The 24,730-nt window shown below is 40.0% G+C and overlaps 1 protein-coding gene across 5 annotated transcripts in view; it reads left to right on the top strand.

Annotated features, from left to right (window-relative positions):
- Positions 1 to 24,730, top strand: part of GLRA2 (glycine receptor alpha 2) — a 195,573-nt gene that overhangs the window by 64,797 nt on the left and 106,046 nt on the right. For all 5 annotated transcript variants that reach the window (XM_027095763.1, XM_027095761.1, XM_027095760.1 and 2 more), the window contains 3 exons: positions 4,230 to 4,312; positions 7,004 to 7,141; positions 8,757 to 8,971. In XM_027095763.1, coding sequence (XP_026951564.1) covers positions 4,230 to 4,312; positions 7,004 to 7,141; positions 8,757 to 8,971 — 436 coding nt within the window. The remainder of the gene's footprint in view (positions 1 to 4,229; positions 4,313 to 7,003; positions 7,142 to 8,756; positions 8,972 to 24,730) is intronic.

Below are 24,730 nucleotides of genomic sequence, written 5' to 3'. Positions count from 1 at the left end.
TTCCACTTCTAATACCGAGTGCCTTATGAACAAGTAGTTGCTTTGTGAGTCAAGGAACCTCCTGTCCGCCATGACGTTATAAAGTTAAGTGATTAGTTCGCATGCTTCTAGCAATAGGAGAACAGTCCTGGCCGTGGACCCAGCTACCTGAGCAAGGCTCAAGGACAGGTGGACAGGGCTTCCGGGCTTTCTTTCAGCTTGATTTGCCTTATCTCTAGTTCCCACTAGAAATGCTAGCAACTTACAGAAAGGGCCAGGCCAGCTTTCTGGCTTCTTTTGCCAGTCCGGGAATTTGGCAACACCCCGTGGGCTCAGAGGACCCTTCTTCTCTTCTAAATCCTCTGTCTTTTCCCATTTCTGCTGAATAAAAGCCTTAAGTTCTCCCACAGAGCTTGAGGACGAAGATTCATTCATTTGCTCAACAAATGTTTACTGAATACCTCATCTGTTGAAGGCATTATTTTAGATGGTGAAAAAGAGAGAGTTGTAGCCTTTGTGGTTCTTGCATAAGGGAAGAACCTTGCGTAGGAGAGAAATAAGTAAATTTAAAAATATATTTGATTTAAAAAAGTATAACATTAATTCAGTTTACAATGTCTGCATCTATCATTCTTTTAAACTTTAAATAAGGTATAAACCCAAGAGCTGGTTTGATGGCAAGGTGAACTGAATAGGAGAGTAGTAAGGAAGGCGAGGGAGATTTGGGTGGAAGCTGACTTCCTGTGCTTTGTCTTATCCTTTTGCCTTTAAAATCAAAATGTTCACTCAGCCTTCTTACTCTCTATAAAGAAGTAGGGCCTCTATAAGGGAACTTTATTCCTTCCTTTGTGCAAACAGGAGCAGGGGCGCCCTGAATGCATGCATGTCGCCACAGTGACAGTGGGAGATGCGCGACAATGCTTCAGGGAATGAGTTCTTTAAGAAAAGTCAAATGGAAGATGGGTGGCCTCAGCTCACCGCCTTCGCACGCAATGGCCTTAATATTTTAGATGGTGAGGAAGAGGAGAGCAAATCTGACATGCTGTAGGCAGTGTCTGCTAGCAAAAAATCTGACTTTCAATAAAAATACTTAATTCTGTGAGACACCCCACAAAAAAGATGGAGAGCCAGAGTAAAGGGGATAAAAATAGTTCACATTTTAGTATATGTTGTATGTGTCAGTATTATTTGGTGCAATTTCTGCATCTCTGTACAAAATAATATCGTCTCGTTCTTTCCCCAAAACTCATGTTTTTAAATTAAAAGATAGCTTTTAAATAAAGCAGTGGTGGTTACTTTTGAAGGTTCTTGACCGAGAAGAGAGCACATGGGAATGTTCTGGGGTGATGGGAATATTCTAAGTCTGGTCTGGGTGCTTGTTAAACAGGAAGGTATAGATGCAAAAAGGTATCACGCTGTAACTTAAGATTTGTGTATTTTTACTGTGTTTAATATATGCTTCAATGAAAAGGAAAAAAATAAGTAAAAGGCAAGTCTGAGTTTTAGGCCTGCGGATGTGTGGTACACTAGACATCATACATTATGGGCTCTGTTGGCCATGAAAGAACTGATTAGATCTTTCCAATCGCTTCCCATTTGCTCAGCGGATGACGTGATTTAGCAAAGTGGGGAGCTGTTAACTTGCCTCCTTGTTATTGGCACCCATTGAGTTCCCATACAAAACCTACCTAGAAAGGAAATTAGAAAAATAAATAAGGAAGAAGGGAAATACCCACTGAGTTCTCAGCTGAGACAAAATTCAGAGAGAGTTTCATGCTCATTGGGAATTTCTCTCAGTGGGGTTTTCCATGGCTGTTAATAGTTTTGACCCCAAGAATTCTGGGTCCCTATAGGATTGTTAGATCTGCCACAAAAGCAGAAATATCATGTCTGAAGCCTCTTCCCCCTAAATAAATGTGAAAAGTTCACAGAAGAATTGTATTCAGCAAACCTATGATTAAGAATACTAAAATTGCGTTGTTTCCAATAGCAAACAAAATACAACTGAATTTCCTGTTGCATGTTTTTAAGCTGTGTTCATTTTTGCTATTATTATTTTCTAATTTCTCAAAAGTAAACTTTTCAAAATCATAATGAAATTTCCAGGTTTTCTAGTTTTGATTCACTTAAACTATACACATGCCCTCTGATTATTTTTATATGATGGACATATTTTTGTTTGATGTAAGTATTTCCTCTTTAAAAAAATAGAAAAGAATAAATAGATTCTTACTGTGTTAGTAACAGTTTTAAACCCACAGACCCTTTTGAGATTCCCCTCCCTTAATAAAGTGTCAAATTTAAAAAAATTTTTGATTACTAGAGATTTTCATTTTGATTCTTTTACTCTTCCCTTACTTTAAAGAGTTCATGGCATTGATCTCAATAAAATAAAATCTCAAAAAAAAGTCTTTATGCTGGGAAGAAATGTAAATATCTTTAACTATATTTATACTGCTATCTCTAAATGAACTCCACAACTGACAAAAATTATTTTTCCTGTCTAAAATGTTATTTTAACTCAGATGTTTAGAACCCAAAACTATTGTTTTTCTTTTAGAAACATGGTATTCGTGTTCTCAGAATAGCTCAGAGAACGTAGGTAATTTATTTAGCAATGAAATATTGTATGTTTGTGGCAAAATTTTAATAATAATAATATAATTATAATATAGCAAAACATTATTGAATAAAACATAATTTAATAATTTTACCCTTCAGCTATTGTTTAAAGAAAGGCATGTTTAATTACATAAAGACGGACATCTTAGAACAGCCTACACTTGTCAATATAGATAATGCAGAATGAACAGAGTAAAAAAGAAATATGAATCATCCCACCAACCAGAACTATCTACTCTTAATATAGTGTTGTGTTTACTTCCAATATTGAAAACATATTTACATAATTGAGATTATACTGCACTGTTTTGTATCTTGTTTTTCCCAGTCGCTGTTGTATTTTGATGATTTTGAAGATTGTCAGCATGGATTCTTTGTCTAACCTCACTTCAAATCCCAAATCTTTTCTTTCTTTAAAGTAACTGGGCCACTCTTTTTTTAATTTTGTCTTGGCTTGTATAGAAGGTATAACATGAAGCTGAGAAAGGAAAGAGAAGGGAACCAGGAGGGGAGAGCATGACAGAAAGGGAGAGTTTAGGTAATGGTGTAAAAGTCAGAGGGGTCTATGGATAGAAAAGATGTTTGAGAGAAAATGAACAGAAGTTGGAGCAGTGAACTTCAGAATAACATGGATTCTAGCATTAGAGCTAAATGGCAATGAGCATCATTCGGTCCTACCCCATCATTTGGTGAGGATGCGTGTTTATTGAATTTAAGGTCTTGCTTTGGGGACAGAGACAGTTGCAGGCAGTACTTGAAAGGGAACACAGGTCTGCTGATTCTCAACCTTAATTTCCTCCCTTGAATCTCTGAGCTATAGAAAAACTGAAGAGCAAGAGGTGTGTACCATTTCCTTGAGGACTAAAAAAGGAAATAGTAGAAAAGAGGTGGTGGCTTAATCAATGTCCTGATAAAAGACTTGATCAGAGCTGGCTGGAGCTTGTAAAGTTAAGGAAAGGGGGAGCACAGTAGTCCCCCCAGGGTGCAGAGAGGAGAAGACTATGTATTTATACAAGCCACCATCCTCAAATGGTTTTGTTTTTTTTAGATCAAGGATTACCCGCTCCAGATTTGTCAAAATTCTAGAATGAATGCTACAATGTACAACTGACCTATCCATGTAGTTAGCAAATGAAAAGATATTGAAGTTTTTGCCCACCTGATGGAAGGAGAACGAATACTTATCACAATCAATAATGCTTATCACATCATTTATTGTCCTTGAAGCAAAGCCCACCTGTCCAATTCTAAAGCAGTATAAACTTTACGCCTTTTGGACATCAGTGTGTGTAAGAAGAGCCCACGGTTCTTGTTACACTATTTCTCAGTGCTCTTCTCGATTCTAGAATAAGCGTGAGACCAGTGCCACTGGGGAGATGAGACTCAAAGGCTGGAAGATGGGAAATGGAGAGTAAGGGGTTACAGCGAAATTGTACAGTATTTTAAAACTTTACCAATGACTACTGTTCATTTGAAAATTAGAAAGCATTGTCCTGAGTGAGAGCCGAGACTTCATTACTTGAATCACTGTCACTCTGCTTAATGCAAAATGTGTTTTTGGTTTGCTTCTCAAGAACCAGACCTCAAAAATTAAAAACTTGTTTTAAAAATTTGTTTTCTCTGCTAAGGCTCACCTTGACCTTATCCTGTCCCATGGACTTGAAGAATTTTCCAATGGATGTCCAGACGTGTACAATGCAGCTGGAGAGTTGTAAGTCACTACTACTGAAATAACCACCTGCTTGTTTTAACCAATGACCTGGTTCTTTCAATGTGTCATTAAGGAGAAAAAACCCGTAAGACTCATTCTCTACCTACTTAACAACTCCCGAGGTCCTTAAGGGAAGGACAAGCAAAAGTGAATGTGTGTGCATGTCTTATATCCAATAGAGAGAAGACCATGTTTCAAGGTAAAATGCCAAATAACTTGCCCTTCCTCAAAAAATGAGCCTGATTTAGTAAGCTTTTCTTTGAAATGAAAATGTCTCCTGGGAAAATTAAGATTATTAGTCATTTAACCTCTATAATGAATCACATTCTAGTCAGAAAATTGTATCTCCTTCTATCTCATGCTTGTATAGACCTTCACTCCAAAGGAATTTTGGCAGGAAGGGCTAATTGATTTGAGGACAAGATGCAGGGGCCTTAGCCAGAGGAGGAAACAAAAATGAGGGGCATGAGACGATAAGGAATAAAGGCATCTCCCTTAGATGGGCAATGGATATCCAAAGGCCTGGTGAAGGGAATAGGAAAACGCTACTACTTTGTCCCCTTCATGTCATGGTCCTGACGCCGCTGAAATCTTTGACATGTGCCGTAAGTTGCTGATGCCTCCAGGTAATGGGATTTTTAGACAGGAGACATGAAGTGTTTTCTGGCTTGCTCTGTCAGTTCCTCTGTTTGTAAAATGCAGAAAATAATAAGTGCTACTGACCTACAGGGATGTTAGGAGATCTAATGAGGCAGGGGCAAGAAAATACTTTTAACTTCTTGGTTTAGAAAAATAACAAATGTAAAAAGACATATCAACTATTATTAAAAGAGGCGGTGACAGGGTTTCCTTCTGATCATTTAAAATCACTGTAGACTTCCCTTGAAACTTCCTACAGAAATAAACAAAATAATGAAGCACCTTTGTTTGAAGACTTTGTCAGGAATAAAATGAGAATTTCTGGTTTACAATAGGCTTTATGTATTCATATTTTCCCTATCGCCCCTTCTCTTGAGAAGACAGTTAAGAAAAACTTTTTCCTACATAATGATTCCTTCTTCGTGACTTCTCTACTGCTCCCAACTCTCCCCTGACTCAACCCAACACTTAGTTTCTCTGTAAAACAGCAACCATAGCTGTCATCTGAGGCTCCTCCAAGGCTTAAAAACTCCAATTAGTAAATATGCTTGGCCCTTGCAGGACCTAGAAGTAATGAAATGAAAGAAGCAGTGATGTGTTTACCACTGACTTTGACTGTGAAGGGTGGGAATTGCTCTTTACTTTTCTACCCTCATATCACGTCCTCCTTCCCCACATCTTTACCTCTTCTGTTTGCCCCCACCTGGGGTTTCCGGGTGGCTGACAGGGACTATTATTGTAGTGGTCAGCAAGAAGCTGACCAGACAAGAATAGGGGTGTTTGGCAAGCTTCTGGTATTTGGTGGAGATACTCAAGAAGGGCTCATGCAGCACTGATGTGGAAGAGATAGGGTTGGCCATTCTCTCTGTGGACCATCAATGCTTACACGAAGTCCCCTTTGTGATTCCTTGCTTGTTCTTATTTTCTGGCTTTGAATGGAAAAGGTGGCCCAAAGAAAGAGGAAAGTAGATTCCAATTAGCTTTGCCATTGATTTCTGGGTAGCTTTGGTGAGTCACTACCTTGCAGTAAACAAGAATAAGAATCTATAAACTTAATAAACTTGCTGAGGTTACTGGCCAGCCAAAACCTCACATAATAACCTTGTCCTCCTCAATCTCCTTTTAGAGTTCCAATATCACAAATAAAGGAAGAAGGGGGAGAACTGATGCCTGAAAAAAGAGTAGCCTTCATTTCCGGGGTGTAAAAAACCCAGAAGCCCTTGACATAATGACCTAGTTAGCAGGAGCTTGGAGACTAAGTGCTAACTTCGGTTTACTAAACTGGTAACAGTCTTACTCTGGATGGTTCAAAAGTCATATAACAATATGACTTTATATAACAGAGCATCTGTTTTACTTCATATTAATCATTGTGATGTGTGGGCCCCTTTAGCAAGACACCAGCACAAATGAATATGCTTGACTTGCGTATCCCACAGCTTCCTCTTAGGTTACCTGCCTATAGCCTTCCCCGCTTGCTAAAGTAACTGAGGATTGACCATAATGACTTGAACATAAACTTTCTCAAAACAAAGCTAACAGACCCTAGGAGAGGGGCCAAGTTTGCAATGGAAATATTTTAAGCAGGTCTGTGATAAATCCATTCTCTTTTTTTTTTTTAAAAAAAGGAATGCTTTTCATTTGAAATACTAAGACTGGTGCCGTGAACTGCATTGTCTTAATGGATATCCACAGACACAGCTCTTTAAAGTAAAGACAATCTTCAAAGGATTTTTGTTTGTTTACTTGTTTGTTCTTCAGAAACATTTAGTGGATAGAGCGGGCAGAAGAAAAATGGACTTTATAAGTTCCATTCTCCCATTACACAGAAAAAAAAAATCATTCAGAAATAGCTTGTTGTCTTCCATTTCTTTGGCTCCAATGACATGTAGTTGTCATGATGATTGCAGCTCTTTTATTAAAAAATGCTCTTGAATTGATCGAGCATATGTCGCTTTAGATAATGTCCTTGTTTGTTTCTTTACGTGGCTAGACTTTCAAGCTTTCTTGGAAAGATGCATCCAATTTTTTACTATGATTTGTTTACTCCAGTTGGGTACACGATGAATGACCTGATATTTGAGTGGTTAAGTGATGGTCCAGTTCAAGTTGCTGAAGGATTGACACTGCCTCAGTTCATTCTGAAAGAAGAGAAGGAGCTCGGCTACTGCACAAAGCACTACAACACTGGTAAGTTTCCTTTGAGCTGCTAAACCCAAGTGGGCTCCATCTGCCGCTTGGAGTATATATCCCATCACCTTAATTGCCGCATATTCACCAAGAAAGTGGAGCTATGAGGCACGGTCCTGGGCTTGGGTCAAAATGCCCTCAACACATAAGATGCCTATATCCTTTCGAACAGGTCAGGGAGCCCAACAGATAATTTTTCCAAGACAGAGAGAAGGAAAGAGATTTGGGGATCTTTTGCTGCTCTCTTGCTGACCGTCTACTATCAAATGAGTCTGAGGAAAAGTGTATGAGACCTTGTAAATGGTGCAGGAAGTGTATGAATTCTTGCCCATTCCCAGCATCCATTCTTGACGTTAGCTCCTCGGGTCAATTTGCACTCTCTGCCTTAGTGGAAGACACAAATAATAACATAGGTCTTTGCAAACCCAGAAATACAGCTGTTGTACTCTCCAGTCCTATAGACAGCGTGCATGAAAATCAGCTTGCGGGGAGTCAGCTGGCTCTAAAGTCATGCATTGTCTGTGGTGCTGACAGGCACATGGGTCAGGGGGAGAATGTGAGGTAGTAGCAACAAGTGGGCATCTGTTGTTCCCCGGAAGATTATGCCCGCCGAGTAAAGTTGATAGCCTTTCCTATGAACGTCCTCGTCTGTGATGCCACACAGCTGATCAAGGAGAGGCAGTCGAGACATGATGGTTTGTTCAGTGACTGCTCTGGTCCATGAACACTTGTTCCAGAAGTCAACAGTGCTTCCTATGAAATAACTAAAACCGGACTCTAAGGTGTCCTTCCTGGCCAAGAAGAACCTAACCCTACCTCATAATTTGTGTGAGCTAAGCCGAATTACCTTCTGTGTTTCTAACTCCAAGCCAATTAAAGAGGAAGGAAAGTGGGAAGGGGCAGGAACATCTGTCTCTTAATAGTAGGTTACAAGTTTTAATATCTTTATATGCACTCTATTTTATAGGCAATGCAACACTGTAAACAGATTCTAGGAATATTCTAAATGTCCTCAAGCAATTACCCAGGAGGTTATGACATTTTTACAGTGACTAGATTATATTCATGGTTTCTACAAATGTATATATTTCTTTTGCTATTGGTAACACAAAGATAGATACACAATTATCCAAATCCTTTAGGAGCCCCATGTGAACTTTACTACTTAGGAAGGAATGGTTTCAACTATTTCATATTATATGTTATATATTATATGCTGTGTAGTATATGCTATACATATATGTTGTAGGTTATATGTTATATCCTATATATTACATACTATAACCCCCACAAAACATGAATGTTTTCTTTCCAATGGATAGTCTGGAAAATTCTGAAGCTCTGTCTAAATAATCAGGCTGCAACAAGCACAGATTTGAAAATTAAATCTGCCACATGGTTTTGGTCCAGTGACTCTTTAGATCACTCGTTCTCACACTGTCATTTCCATTACGGGTTGAGTTGGAAAAGAGTTGAATTGGGTGTGTAGTGTCAGCGTTTTGTGCGATCTTTCAAATCCATAGTTAATGCTCCTTTTTAATAAAAATAAAGTGGGAGGCTGGAATGGGAAAGATAAATTCAAATTGGATTTTAAATCATCACTTCCTGTTTCCAGGAAAGTTTACCTGCATCGAGGTTAAGTTTCACCTGGAACGCCAGATGGGATATTACTTGATCCAGATGTATATACCCAGTCTGTTGATTGTCATTTTGTCCTGGGTCTCTTTTTGGATAAACATGGATGCAGCCCCTGCCAGAGTTGCACTGGGCATCACGACAGTCTTAACGATGACCACCCAGAGTTCAGGCTCCAGGGCATCTCTGCCAAAGGTAAGAAATCTCCTCACTTGACAACAAGTGACCTGAGAGGTTTGTCAAAGGTCTTACGGGCTGGAGAATTCTGTGAAGACAGAAATGTTTGCTACCCTGCGGCACTGCTGGAGATGCAAATGCAGTAAGAAGAGAATGGAAAGCTGAGTTTGAGAGTTAGAGCTCTGAGGACACGGGGGATCTTCATAATCAGATCAATTAGGGGAAAGGAGATTCAGGGTTGAGAGACAAGAGGAATGAGTGGAGGCAGAAACATGTCTCAGGAATTCTAAGAAGCCCTCGAGTACTTTTGACCTCATATTATTTATGAGGCACGAAGCTTGCAGGAACTGGAGTAAGACTGATGCAACTTACGTTGTATTGTCAAGCAGTTACTGGGGAGGCTATTGCGATTCACGTGCTCAGTGAAGTCATTTACAGTAATAGAAGAGTGACTTAAGCTCCTGCAAATTTACAGAAAAGCCATATGCAATGAGTATGCATAAGAAATAAAGGTGCAGTATGAGGGTGCATCAAATCAGACACACGGGTGTTCGCTATGCCTTAATTTACCTTCATGGCTAATAACACTACTATTTTAAGCGACACAGTTACCTAGAGAACAGTGGACTCACTGAAGATGCTGAAAATTCTGGCTACTGTGGCAGGTTGACAGAGAAGTGTGGAGTGGATATTGGGGACAGAGGACATTTTGTAGCACCCTGAATAAGAAATCATAATGGCTACATAATCTCTTTTTATGTAAGAGCGGCCCTCTGCATTTGTAAATATTGCTTAAGCAAGTAATGATAAATGTTCTGCTTGTGAAATGCCCCAGCACCCCAAAATGTGCCTATGTGTATTTCCCCCTTTCACTGAGTACATTGAGCCATTAGCCTCAATTTTCCAGGAATCTGAGTTCAATTAGTATTCAGTATACACTGTCTCATACTGGTTTAGCAGTCCCTCCAAAACTCAGTTCCAGAAAGTAACTGAGATGTAATCCCCTATCTTGGCTGGCTTGGGCTTATGTTCAGTTGTGCTGCAACTGACATGACGAGAAATGTTATATAATGCTCCACATTACCTCCTATGTTGGAAGATAAGATGACGTACAGAAGAGGCCTTTGGCTATAATGGAGTGGGGTTGAACAGTGGGAAAATAGTTATACAAATTTTTCAAGTTCCATGCCTCCAAAGATAAACATTAGATTTTGTATGCTAATAGAGAAAGGAATAGACCTGTCTCCGATACTTTTTTACTTTCTAGAATAACAAATAGTACGAAATACCTGTGTCATATTTCTGTTGCAATACAGATGTCAAAAATGGTAACAGCTTTTTTTTTCCGCTACATAATCACAAATCAATATTGCCTAATACAAACTCTAATCCCCTCTGTACCTCCTTCCAAACAGGTTCATTTGATTATATCCCGTTATTTATTAGCTACTGCCATCACTGTAATGCCATGACATTAAACACTAGGACACACAACTATATTTTACATCTTACTAGACAGCTAAAGTACTGGCGGCACACTGCAAGCAGATAATGTGAAAACATAAGACGTTTAGCCTCCAACTACTCATTGCTGCCAAAAGAATAGTCATTTATTTTCAAAATGAGAGCTTGAGGTTTTTTACAAATTTGTTATTCATTCTTATTAGCCATTGTGATTTTACATGGTCAAAACTATTGTTAAAAAGGAGACCAATCAAGACGGTAGAATAGGAAGACATGGAAGTCACCTCCCCCCATGAACACATCAAAAATATATCTACATGTGGAACAGTTCTCATTGAAAACTAACTGGAAACTGGCAGAAAGACTCCTGTACAACCAAGGCTATAAGAAAGATATATATGGAATTGGGCAGGAAGGGAAGAAAAGCAATCAGGTCAGGACCCATGCCCCTGGGAGGGGACTCAGAGGAAAAGGGAGAACACATGAACAGACGCCCGCCTTGGGGAGTGAGCAGTGAGAACCACAATTGGAAGCCCCAGTCCTGGCATCCTACACAGGGAAGACAAGCCCCCTTGGCTGCTGGAAGGACCACTGGGACTAACAGGAGGGCTGGGGGAAGCCTGGACCCCGCTCCTGAGGAACATGCATGTGCACGAGGGCTTGTGCTCTGGCTTGCTCCTGGGGCAGGGCAGAGAGGGTGGTGAGAGGACTGCTCCAGCGGCTGCCAAGTTTCCCACAACTGCCTCGGTGCACGCTCCAGCAAAGCTTACCCCACGTCGCCGTGTGGTATGGAATCTAGGGCTGCCACGACCAGAGGAAAAAACTTGGCTGTGGGATGCAGAGATGACCCAGTCCCAGGGCAGAGCCTGGGTGAGGAGGCAGTAGCCAGTGCTGGCACTTACTCAAACGTCATATCAGAAGCAGCCCAGGACTCTGATGATGTCCACTCCACCACAGCTTACCCTAATACACAAAGAGAGTCCACACCGGCCCCGCCTGCCCTGCAGTGCAGCTCCACAAAAGCGCAGCGATGGCAGAGACTGGGGGAAGTGATTAGCAGTGAGGGACAAAGGGGACTTGGACCCGAGGCTGCATCTGAGCAGATCGAGGGAAATAACTGCTGGCACCTGTACTGGCAGCACATCGGAGACAGCTCAGACATCTGTCTGTGGCAAAAATGAGCCGAGACTCCACACGGGCCTCCCTTGCCTCAGCAATCCCCAGCTCTGGGGCAAAGGTCCCAGTGCTAGAAAAGGGGAAAGCAGACACTTAAAGGGAACAGGGCCAGATCAAGCCCAACCCTCAGGGTTTCTACTCCAGCAACTTGGAGGGCAGTGATGGCCACTGAGCAGAAGGGAAGTCCCACCCCACACCCGGCTACAACTCTAGCCCCTCCATCTTCAGCCTCATGTCCTACCAAGGTGATAGCTAACAGGACATCCTGAGGAAAGACCTGGCTTATGTCCACATCAAATCTGCTCTCCCACCAAAGGCATTAGGCACATACAGTCTATAATATGAACACCCCTTCCAGACTGGAATAGATAACTGTTTCATTTAAATCCATAGAGGCAAAGAAAGTTAAGCAAACTAATAAGGCAGAGGAGCTACTCTCAGCTGAAACAGCAAGAGAAAACCACTGAAAATACATAATTAAACAGAAATAAATAACTTACCAGATAAAGAATTCAAAGCATTGCTAGTAAGAATGTTAATTGAACTAGGGAAAAGAATAGATGAACAGAGTGAGAATGTTAACAAGAACAAGAAAGTATTTTAAAAACCCCAATCAGAAATAATGAATTCAATAACTGAAATAAAAAACACAGGAGAAGGAATGAATAGCAGACTAAGTGACACAGAAGAACACATAAGTGATCTCGAAAATAGAGTAATGGAAACCACCCAATCAGAAAAGCAAAAAGAAAAACAAATTTAAAAAAATGACAACAGTTTATGAGATCTCTGACATAACATTAAGTGTACCAATATTCAAATTATAGGGGCCCCAGAAGAAGAGAGAGAGAAGGGAATTGAAAATGTATTTGAGAAAATTATGGCTAAAGACTTCCCAAACCAGTGAAAAAGGAAACAAATGTCCAGGTACAGGAAGCACAGAGGGTCCCAAACAGTATAAACCCAGACAGACATATCATAATTAAAATGGTAAAGCTTAAAGATAAAGAGAATTTTAAAGGCAGCAAGATAAAAACAGAGCCATATACAAGGGAACCCCCATAAGGCTATCAGCTGATTGTTCTGCAGAAAGTCTGCAGGTCAGAAGGGAGTGGCATGATATATTCAAAGTGCTGAAAGGGAAAAACCTGCAACCCAGGATACTACCCAGCAAGACTGTCATTTAGAATCCAAGAAGAGGTAAAAACTTCTTGGAAAAGCAATAACTAAAAGAGTTCATCAATACTAAACCTACCATAAAGGAAATGTTAAAGGGTCTTCTCTAAGTGGAAAAAAGTAAGAATCTGTAGGAAATGGAAAATCCGAAAAGGAAAGGCAAATATATACTAAGGACTAAGGATCTACCACTTAAATAAGCCAGTACAAATATTAAAAGACAAAAAATTGTAAAAGCAACTATAACTACAACAAACAGCTAAGGGATAAACATGAAGATGTAAAATATGACATTAAAGACACAAAAGTTTCGGGAGGGGTGTAAAAAAATGTATATCTTTTATGAATGGAGAAAGAAGATGTGGCACATATATACAATGGAATATTAGCCATAAAAAGAAACGAAATTGAACTATTTGTACTGAGGTGGTTGGACCTAGAGTCTGTCATACAGAGTGAAGTAAGTCAGAAAGAGTAAAACAAATACCATATGCTAATACATATATATGGAATCTAAAAAAAAAAAAAGGTCTGATGAACCTAGGGGCAGGACAGGAATAAAGATGCAGATGAACAGAATGGACTTGAGGATATGGTGAGGGGGAAGGCTAAGCTGGGATGAAGTGAGAGAGTAACATTGACATATATACACTACCAAACGTAAAATAGATAGCTAGTGGGAAGCAGTCGCATAGCACAGGGAGATCAGCTCAGTGCTTTGTGACCACCTAGAGGGGTGGGATAGGGAGGGTGGGAGGGAGGGAGACGCAAGAGGGAGGGGATATGGGGATATATGTATACATATAGCTGGTTCACTTTGTTATACAGCAGAAACTCACACAATATTGTAAAGCAATTATACGCCAGTAAAAATGTTTTAAAAATGTAGATCTTTTCAAATGTGTTTGAACATAAATGACTATCAGTTTAAAACAAGTAGATATAGTTACAAGTCAACATATATGAACCCCATGACAACCACAAATCGAAAACCTGCAATAGATACACAAAAACTAAAAAGAAAGGCACATGAGCATACAAAAGAATATCATCAAACTACAGGGGAAGAAACAAAAAGAAGAAGAAATGAACAGAGAAAAACTATAAAAACAACCAGAAAACAAGTAATAAAATGGCAATCAGTTCATACCTATCAATAATTACCCTAAACATGAATAGACTAAATGCTTCAATCAAAAGACATAGGGTGGGGACTTCCCTGGTGGTGAGGTGGTTGAGAATCCGCCTGCCAATGCAGGGGACACAGCTTCCAGCCCTGGTCCGGGAAGATCCCACACGCTGCGAAGCAACTAAGCCTGTGCACCACAACTACTGAGCCTGCACTCTAGAGCCCGCGAGCCACAACTACTGAGCCCATGTGCTGCAACTACTGAAGCCCGTGCACCTACAGCCCATGCTCCGCAACAAGAGAAGCCACCACAATGAGAAGCCTGTGCACTGCAACAAAGAGCAGCCCTCAGTTGTTGCAACTAGAGAAAGCCCGCGCACAGCAATGAAGACCCAACACAGCCAAAAATAAATTAAAAAACAAATTTATAAATAAAAAAGACATAGGGTGGCTGATTGTATTAAAAAAAAAAAGACCTATCTATATGCTGCCTACAAGACTCACTTCAGAACTAAAGACACAGACTGAAAGAGAGGGAATGGGAAAGGATATTTCATGCAAATGGAAATGGCAAGAAAGCAGGGGGTAGCAATACTCATACCAGACAAAACAGACTTTAAAACAAAGGCTGTGACAAAAGATAAAGAAGGGCATTATATAATGATAAAGGGATCAATACAAGAAGAAGATATCACACACATTAACATATACGCATCCAGTAAAGGAGCATCTAAACACAGAAAGGAAATATTAACAGGAATAGATGGAGAAATTGACAATAATACAATACATGCAGGGAACTTAAATGCCCCATTTACATCAATGGACAGATCATCCAGATAGAAAATCAATAAGGCAACAGTGGTCTTAAATGACACGTTATACCAGTGGGACTTGATAGTACCTACAGGAAATTCCATCCCAAAATGGCAGAATACATATTCTTTTCAAGTGCACATGGAACGTTTTCCAGGACAGATCACAAGCTAGGCCACAAAGCAAGTCTCAGCAAATTTAAGAGGACAGAAATTATTTCAAGCATCTTTTCTGACCACAACAGTGTGAAGCTGGAAATCAGTTACAGAAAGAAAAATGAGAAAAGAACAAACACGTGGACACTAAACAACATGCTGCTAAAAAACCAATGGGTCAATAAAGGAATGAAAGAGGAAATAAGAAAATACATTGAGACAAATGAAAATGGAAAGACAACTTTCCACCACAACTTTCCAAAATCTATGGAATGCAGCAAAAGCAGTTCTAAGAAGGAAGTTTATTAGCAATACAGGCCTTCCTGAAGAAACAAGAAAATCTCAAATAAACAGCATAACCTACCACCTAAAGGAATTAGAAAAAGGACAAAAAAGCCCAAAGTCAGCAAAAGGAAGGAAATAATAAAGATCAAAGAGGAAATAAAAATAGAGACCAAAAGTAAGAAAAGATCAATGAAAGCAAGAGCTAATTTTTTGAAAAGATAAACTTGATAAACTTTTAGCCTGGTTCACCAAGAAGAAAAGAGAAGACCCAAATAAACAACATAATAAGTGAAAGAACAGAAATAACAACCAATGCCACATAGATACAAAACTCATAAGAGAATACTACAAACAGTATATGCCAACAAATTGGACAACCTCGAAGAAATGGACAAATTTCTAGAAGCATACACCTGCCAAGACTGTATCAAGAAGAAACAATTTGAAAAGACCAATCACTAGCAATGAAATTAAATTTGTAATTAAAAAACTCCCATCAGACAAAAGTCCAGGACCAGATGGCTTCACAAGAAAATTCTACCAAACATATAGAGAGCTAATACCTATACTTCTTCAAATATTCCAAAAAACTGAAGTGAACACAACATTCCAAATTCAGTCTATGAAGCCACCATTACCCTGATACCAAAACCAGAAAAAGACGCTACAAAGAAAGAAAATTACAGGCCAATATCACTGATGAACATAGATGCAAAACTCCTCAACAAAATGTTAGCAAACTGAAGCCAACAATATACAAAAAGGATCATACACCATGATCAACAGGGATTTATTGCAGGGACTCAAGGATAGTTCAATATTTGCAAATTAACCAATGTGATACATCACATTAGCAAAAAGGATAAAAATCACATGATCATCTCAATAGACCCCCCAAAAACAGCATTTGACAAAATTCAACATTCATTCATGATAAAAACTCTCATCAAAGTTGACATAAAGGGAACATATCTCAATATGATAAAGACCATTTAGGACAAACCCATAGCTAGAGAGGGGGAAGATGGCGGAAGAGTAAGACGTGGAGATCAACTTCCTCCCCACAGATACATCAGAAATAGATCTACACGTGGAACAACTCCTACAGCACACCTACTGAATGCTGGCAGAAGACCTCAGACCTCCCAAAAGGCAAGAAACTCCCCACATACCTGGGTAGGGCAAAAGAAAAAGAAAAACAGAGACAAAAGGATGGGGATGGGACGTGCACCAGTGGGAGGGAGCCATGAAGGAGGAAAGGTTTCCACACACTAGGAAGCCCCTTCGTGGGCAGAGACTGCGGGTGGCGGACGGGGGGAGCTTCGGAGCCACAGAGGAGAGCGCAGCAAAAGGGGTGTGGAGGGCACAGCGGAGAGATTCCCGCACAGAGGATCGGTGCCAACTGGCACTTACCAGCCCGAGAGCTTGTACCTGCTGGGGCAGGCAGGGTTGGGACCTGAGGCTCGGGCTTCGGTCGGAGCGAAGGGACAGGACTGCGGTTGGCGGCATGAACACAGCCTGAAGGGGTTAGTGCACCACGGCTAGCCGGGAGGGAGTCCGGGAAAAGTCTGGAGCTGCCGAAGAGGCGAGAGACTTTTTCTTCCCTCTTTGTTTCCTGGTGCGTGAGGAGAGGGGATTAAGAGCGCTGCTTAAAGGAGCTCCAGAGACGGGCGCAAGCCGCGGCTAACAGCGCAGACCCGAGACGGGCATGAGACTCTAAGGCTGCTGCTGCCGCCACCAAGAACCCCGTGTGCGAGCACAGGTCACTCTCCACACCTCCATTCCGGGGAGCCTGTGCAGCCCGCCACTGCCAGGGTCCCGTGATCCAGGGACAACTTCCCCAGGAGAACGCACGGCGTGCCACAGGCTGGTGCAACGTCACGGCGGCCTCTGCCGCCGCATGATCACCCCACAATCCGTACCCCTCCCTCTCCCAGGCCTGAGTGAGCCAGAGCCCCCAAATCAGCCGCTCCTCTAACCCTGTCCTATCTGAGCGAAGAATAGACGCCCTCTGGCGACCTACACGCAGAGGCGAGGCCAAATCCGAAGCTGAGCCCCTGGGAGCTGTGAGAACAAAGAAGAGAAAGGGAAATCTCTCCCAGCAGCATCAGGAGCAGAGGATTAAATCTCCACAATCAACTTGATGTACCCTGCATCTCTAGAATACCTGAATAGACAACGAATCATCCCATATTGAGGAGGTGGACTTTGAGAGCAAGATTTATTATTTTTTCCGCTTTTCCTCTTTTTCTGAGTGTGTATGTGTATGCTTCTGTGGGAGATTTGTCTGTATAGCTTTGCTTTCAACATTTGTCCTGGGATTCTATCCATCCGTTTTTTTTGTTTGTTTTTTGTTGTTTCTTCTTTTACTTTTTTAAAAAAAATTTTCTTAATAATTATTTATTTTAATAACTTTATTTTACCTTATTTTATTTTATTTTATCCTCTTTCTTTCCACTTTTTCTCACTTTTATTCTGAGCTGTGTGGATGAAAGGCTCTTGGTGCTACAACCAGGAGTCAGTGCTGTGCCTCTGAGGTGGGAGAGCCAATGTCAGGACACTGGTCAACAAGAGACCTCCCAGCCCCACAGAATATCAAACGGCGAAAATCTCCCAGAGATCTCCATCTCACCACCAACACCCAGCTTCACTCAACGACCAGCAAGCTACAGTGCTGGACACCCTATGCCAAACAACTAGCAAGACAGGAACACAACCCCACCCATTAGCTGAAAGGCTGCCTAAAATCATAATAAGGCCACAGACACCCCAAAACACACCACCAGACGTGGACCTACCCACCAGAAAGAAAAGATCCAGCCTCATCCACCAGAACACAGGCACTAGTCCCCTCCACCAGGAAGCCTACACAACCCACTGAACCAACTTTAGCCACTGGGGACAGACACCAAAAACAACGGGAACTACGAACGTGCAGCCTGCAAAAAGGAGACCCCAAACACAGTATGATAAGCAAAATGAGAAGACAGAAGAACACACAGCAGATGAAGGAGCAAGATAAAAACCCACCAGACCTAACAAATGAAGAGGAAATAGGCAGTCTACCTGAAAAAGAATTCAGAATAATGATAGTAAAAATGATCCAAAATCTTGGAACTAGAATAGAGAAAATGCAAGAAACATTTAAAAAGGACCTAGAAGAACTAAAGAGGAAACAAGCAATGATGAACAACACAATAAATGAAATTAAAAATACTCTAGATGGGATCAATAGCAGAATAACTGAGGCAGAAGAATGGATAAGTGACCTGGAAGATAAAATAGTGGAAATAACTACTGCAGAGCAGAACAAAGAAAAAAGAATGAAAAAAACTGAGGACAGTCTCAGAGACCTCTGGGACAACATTAAACGCACCAACATTCGAATTATAGGGGTCCCAGAAGAAGAACAGAAAAAGAAAGGGACTGAGAAAATATTTGAAGAGATTATAGTTGAAAACTTCCCTAATATGGGAAAGGAAATAGTTAATCAAGTCCAGGAAGCACAGAGAGTCCCATACAGGATAAATTCAAGGAGAAATACGCCAAGACACATATTAATCAAACTATCAAAAATTAAATACAAAGAAAACATATTAAAAGCAGCAAGGGAAAAACAACAAATAACACACAAGGGAATCCCCATAAGGTTAACAGCTGATCTTTCAGCAGAAACTCTGCAAGCCAGAAGGGACTGGCAGGACATATTTAAAGTGATGAAGGAGAAAAACCTACAACCAAGATTACTCTACCCAGCAAGGATCTCATTCAGATTTGATGGAGAAATTAAAACCTTTACAGACAAGCAAAAGCTGAGAGAGTTCAGCACCACCAGAGCAGCTTTACAACAAATGATAAAGGACCTTCTCTAGGCAAGAAACACAAGAGAAGGAAAAGACCTACAATAGCAAACCCAAAACAATTAAGAAAATGGGAATAGGAACATACATATCGATAATTACCTTAAATGTAAATGGATTAAATGCTCCCACCAAAAGACACAGACTGGCTGAATGGAAACAAAAACAAGACCCATATATGGTGTCTACAAGAGACCCACTTCAGACCTAGACACACATACAGACTGAAATGGAGGGGATGGAAAAAGATATTCCTTGCAAATGGAAACCAAAAGAAAGCTTGAGTAGCAATTCTCATATCAGACAAAATAGACTTTAAAATATAGACTATTAGAAGAGACAAAGAAGGACACTACATAATGATCAAGGGATCGATCCAAGAAGAAGATATAAAAATTATAAATACTTATGCACCCAACATAGGAGCACCTCAATACATAAGGCAAATACTAACAGCCATAAAAGGGGAAATCGACAGTAACACAATCATAGTAGGGGACTTTAACACCCGACTTTCACCAATGGACAGATCATCCAAAATGAAAATAAATAAGGAAACACAAGCTTTAAATGATACATGAAACAAGATGGACTTAACTGATATTTATAGAACACTCCATCCAAAAACAACAGAATACACATTTTTCTGAAGTGCTCATGGAACATTATCCAGGAGAGATCATATCTTGGGTTACAAGTCAAGCCTTGGTAAATTTAAGAAAACTGAAATCGTATCAAGTATCTTTTCCGACCACAACGCTATGAGACTAGATACCAATTACAGGAAAAGATCTGTAAAAAATACAAACACATGGAGGCTAAACAATACACTACTTAATAACGAAGTGATCACTGAAGAAATCAAAGAGGACATCAAAAAATATCTAGAAAAAAATGACAATGGAGACACGACGACCTAAAACCTATGGAATGAAGCAAAAGCAGATCTAAGAGGGAAGCTTATAGCAATACAATCCTACCTTAAGAAACAGGAAACATATCGAATAAACACCCTAACCTTGCACCTAAAGCAATTAGAGAAAGAAGAACAAAAAAACCCCCAAAATTAGCAGAAGGAACGAAATCATAAAGATCAAATCAGAAATAAATGAAAAAGAAACGAGGAAACGATAGCAAAGATCAATAAAACTGAAAGCTGGTTCTTTGAGAAGATAAACAAAATTGATAAACCATTAGCCAGACTCATCAAGAAAGAAAGGGAGAAGACTCAAATGAATAGAAATAGAAATTAAAAAGGAGAAGTAACAAGTGACACTGCAGAAATACAAAGGATCATGAGAGATTACTACAAGCAACTCTATGCCAATAAAATGGACAACCTGGAAGAAATGGACAAATTCTTAGAAATGCACAACCTGCTAAGACTGAATCAGGAAGAAATAGAAAATATGAACAGACCAATCACAAGCACTGAAATTGAAACTGTGATTAAAAATCTTCCAACAAACAAAAGCCGAGGACCAGATGGCTTCACAGGCGAATTCTATCAAACATTTAGAGAAGACCTAACACCTATCCTTCTCAAACACTTCCAAAATATAGCAGAGGGAGGAACACTCCCAAACTCATTCTACGAGGCCACCATCACCCTGATTCCAAAACCAGACAAGGATGTCACAAAGAAAGAAAACTACAGGCCAATATCACTGATGAACATAGATGCAAAAATCCTCAACAAAATACTAGCAAACAGAATCCAACAACACATTAAAACGATCATACACCATGATCAAGTGGGGTTTATTCCAGGAATGCAAGGATTCTTCAATATATGCAAATCAATCAATGTGATACACCATATTAACAAATTGAAGGAGAAAAACCAATGGTCATCTCAATAGATGCAGAGAAGTCTTTCGACAAAATTCAACATCCATTTATGATAAAAACCCTCCAGAAAGTAGGCACAGAGGGAACTTTCCTCAACATAATAAAGCCATATATGACAAACCCACAGACAATGTCGTCCTCAATGGTGAAAAACTGAAATCATTTCCATCAAGATCAGGAACACGACAAGGTTGCCCACTCTCACCACTCTTATTCAACATAGTTTTGGAAGTTTTAGCTACAGCAATCAGAGAAGAAAAGGAAATGAAAGGAATCCAAATCGGAAAAGAAGTAAAGCTCTCACTGTTTGCAGATGACATGATACTATACATAGAGAATCCTAAAGATGCTACCAGAAAACTACTAGAGCTAATCAATGAATTTGATAAAGTAGCAGGATACAAAATTAATGCACAGAAATCTCTGGCATTCCTATACACTAATGATGAAAAATCTGAAAGTGAAATCAAGAAAACACTCCCATTTACCATTGCAACAAAAAGAATAAAATATCTAGGAATAAACCTACCTAAGGAGACAAAAGACCTGTATGCAGAAAATTATAAGACACTGATGAAAGAAATTAAAGATGATACAAATAGATGGAGAGATATACCATGTTCTTCGATTGGAAGAATCAACATTGTGAAAATGACTCTACTACCCAAAGCAATCTACAGATACCATGCAATCCCTATCAAACTACCACTGGCATTTTTCACAGAGCAAGAACAAAAAATTTCACAATTTGTATGGAAACACAAAAGACCCCAAATAGCCAAAGCAATCTGGAGAACGAAAAACGGAGCTGGAGGAATCAGGCTCCCTGACTTCAGATTATACTACAAAGCTACAGTAATCAAGACAGTATGGTACTGGCACAAAAACAGAAAGATAGATCAATGGAACAGGATCGAAAGCCCAGAGATAAACCCACGCACATATGGTCACCTTATGTTTGATAAAGGAGGCAGGAATGTACAGTGGAGAAAGGACAGCCTCTTCAATAAGTGGTGCTGGGAAAACTGGATAGATACATGTAAAAGTGTGAGATTAGATCACTCCCTAACACCATGCACAAAAATAAGCTCAAAATGGATTAAAGACCTAAATGTAAGGCCAGAAACTGTCAAAGTCTTAGAGGAAAACAAAGGCAGAACACTCTGACATGAATCACAGCAAGATGCTTTTTGACCCACCTCCCAGAGAAATGAAAAGAAAAAGAAAAATAAACAAATGGGACCTAATGAAACTTCAATGTTTTTGCACAGCAAAGGAAACCATAAACAAGACCAAAAGACAACCCTCAGAATGGGAGAAAATGTTTGCAAATGAAGCAACTGACAAAGGATTAATCTCCAAAATATACAAGCAGCTCATGCACCTCAATAACAAAAAAACAAACAACCCAATCCAAAAATGGGCAGAAGACCTAAAGAGACATTTCTCCAAAGAAGATATACAGACTGCCAACAAACACATGAAAGAATGCTCAACATCATTAATCATTAGAGAAATGCAAATCAAAACTACAATGAGATATCATCTCAGACCAGTCAGAATGGCCATCATCCAAAAATCTAGAAACAATAAATGCTGGAGAGGGTGTGGAGAAAAGGGAACACTCTTGCACTGCTGTCGGGAATGTGAACTGATACAGCCACTATGGAGAACAGTATGGAGGTTCCTTAAAAAACTACAAATAGAACTATCATACAACCCAGCAATCCCACTACTGGGCATATACCCTGAGAAAACCATAATTCAAAAAGAGTCATGTACCAAAATGTTCATTGCAGCTCTATTTACAATAGCCAAGAGATGGAAAGAACCTAAGTGTCCATCATCGGATGAATGGATAAAGAAGATGTGGCACATATATACAATGGAATATTACTCAGCCATAAAAAGAAACGAAACTGAGCTATTTGTAATGAGGTGGATAAACCTAGAGTCTGTCATACAGAGTGAAGTAAGTCAGAAAGAGAAAGACAAATACCGTATGCTAACACATATATATGGAATTTAAGAAAAAAAAATGTCATGAAGAACCTAGGGGTAAGACAGGAATAAAGACACAGACCTACTAGAGAATGGACTTGAGGATATGGGGAGGGGGAAGGGTAAGCTGTGAGAACGCGAGAGAGTGGCATGGACATATATACACTACCAAACGTAAAATAGATAGATCGTGGGAAGCAGCCGCATAGCACAGGGAGATCAGCGCGGTGCTTTGTGACCACCTAGAGGAGTGGGATAGGGAGGGTGGGAGGGAGGGAGACGCAAGAGGGAAGAGATATGGGAACATATGTATATGTATAACTGATTCACTTTGTTATAAAGCAGAAACTAACACACCATTGTAAAGCAATTATACTCCAATAAAGATGCAAAAAAAAAAACCCATAGCTAACAACATACTCAACAGTGAAAAGTTGAAGGTCTTTCTTCTAAAATCAGGAACAAGACAAGGATGCCCACTCTTGCCAGTTTTTAAAAAAAATTTGTTTATTATTTATTTATTTTGGCTGCATTGGGTCTTTGTTGCTGCGCACAGTCTTTCTCTAGTTGTTGTGAGTTGGGGCTACTCATCGTTGTGGTGCGCAGGCTTCTCATTGTGGTCGCTTCTCTGTTTGCCAGGCACAGGCTCTAGGCATGTGGGCTTCAGTAGTTGAGGCATGTGGGCTCAGTAGTTGTGGCTCCCAGGCTCTAGAGCACAGGCTCAGTAGTTTTGGCGCATGGGCTTAGTTGCTCCATGGCATGTGGGATCTTCCCAGACCAGGGCTGGAAGCTGTGTCTCCTGCATTCACAGACAGATTCTTAAGCACTGCACCACCAGGGAAGTCCCTATCGCCACTCTTTTAAACATAGTATTGGAAGTCCTAGCAACAGCAAACAGACAAAAAATAAAAAACAGAAGAAGGAAGGAAGGAAGGAAGGGAGGGAGGGAGGGAAGGAGAGAGGAAGAGAGGGAAGGAGGGAGAGAGGGAGGGAGGGAGGAAGGAAGGAAGGAAGGAAGGAAGGAAGGAAGGAAGGAAGGAAAGAAGGAAGGAAGGAAGGAAGAAAGAAAGAAAGAATGAACAAGCATCCAAATTGGAAGGGAAGAAATAAAACTATCACTATTTGCAGATAACATGGTACTTTATAGAGAAAATCCTAAGGTCTCCAACAAAAATCTACTAGAACTAATAAATGAATTCAGAAAAGTTGTAGAATACAAGGTTAATATAGAGAAATCTGTTGCTTTTCTATACACTAATAATGAACTATCAGAAAGAGAATGAAAAAAATCCTGTTTAAATCACATCAAAAAGAATAAAATACCTAGAAATAAAACTTAACAGAGGAGGTAAAAGACCTATACTATGAAAACTATAAAACACTGATGAAGGAAACCGAGGATGATACAAAGAAATGGAAAGATATCCCATGCTCTTGGATTGGAAGAATTAATATTGCTAAAATGGCAATACTACCCAAAGCAATCTACAGATTTAATACAATCCCTATCAAAATACCCATGATAGTTTTCACAGAAATAGAACTAGTAATCCTAAAATTTATATGGAACCACAAAAGATACCAAATTGTGAAAGCAATCTTGTGAATAAAAACAAAGCTGTGAAATCACCCTCCTTGACTTCAGATAATACAACAAAGCTACAGTAACCAAAACAGCATGGCACTGGCACAGAAACAGACACATATATCAATGGAACAGATTATAGAGCCCATAAATAAACCCATACACCTATGGTCAATTATGACAAAGTAGGCAAGAATATACAGTGGAGAAAAGACAGTCTCTTCTATAAGTGGTGGTGGGAAAACTGGACAGCTACATGTAAAAGAATGAGATTAGAAC

Source organism: Aethalodelphis obliquidens, unplaced genomic scaffold, assembly GCF_003676395.1.
Source record: "Aethalodelphis obliquidens isolate GAN/ISIS:26980383/991018 unplaced genomic scaffold, ASM367639v1 scaffold94, whole genome shotgun sequence".
NCBI lineage: Eukaryota > Metazoa > Chordata > Mammalia > Artiodactyla > Delphinidae > Aethalodelphis > Aethalodelphis obliquidens.
The sequence above is the reverse complement of the archived record's forward strand: the minus strand, read 5'-3'. Positions and strand labels throughout refer to the sequence as shown.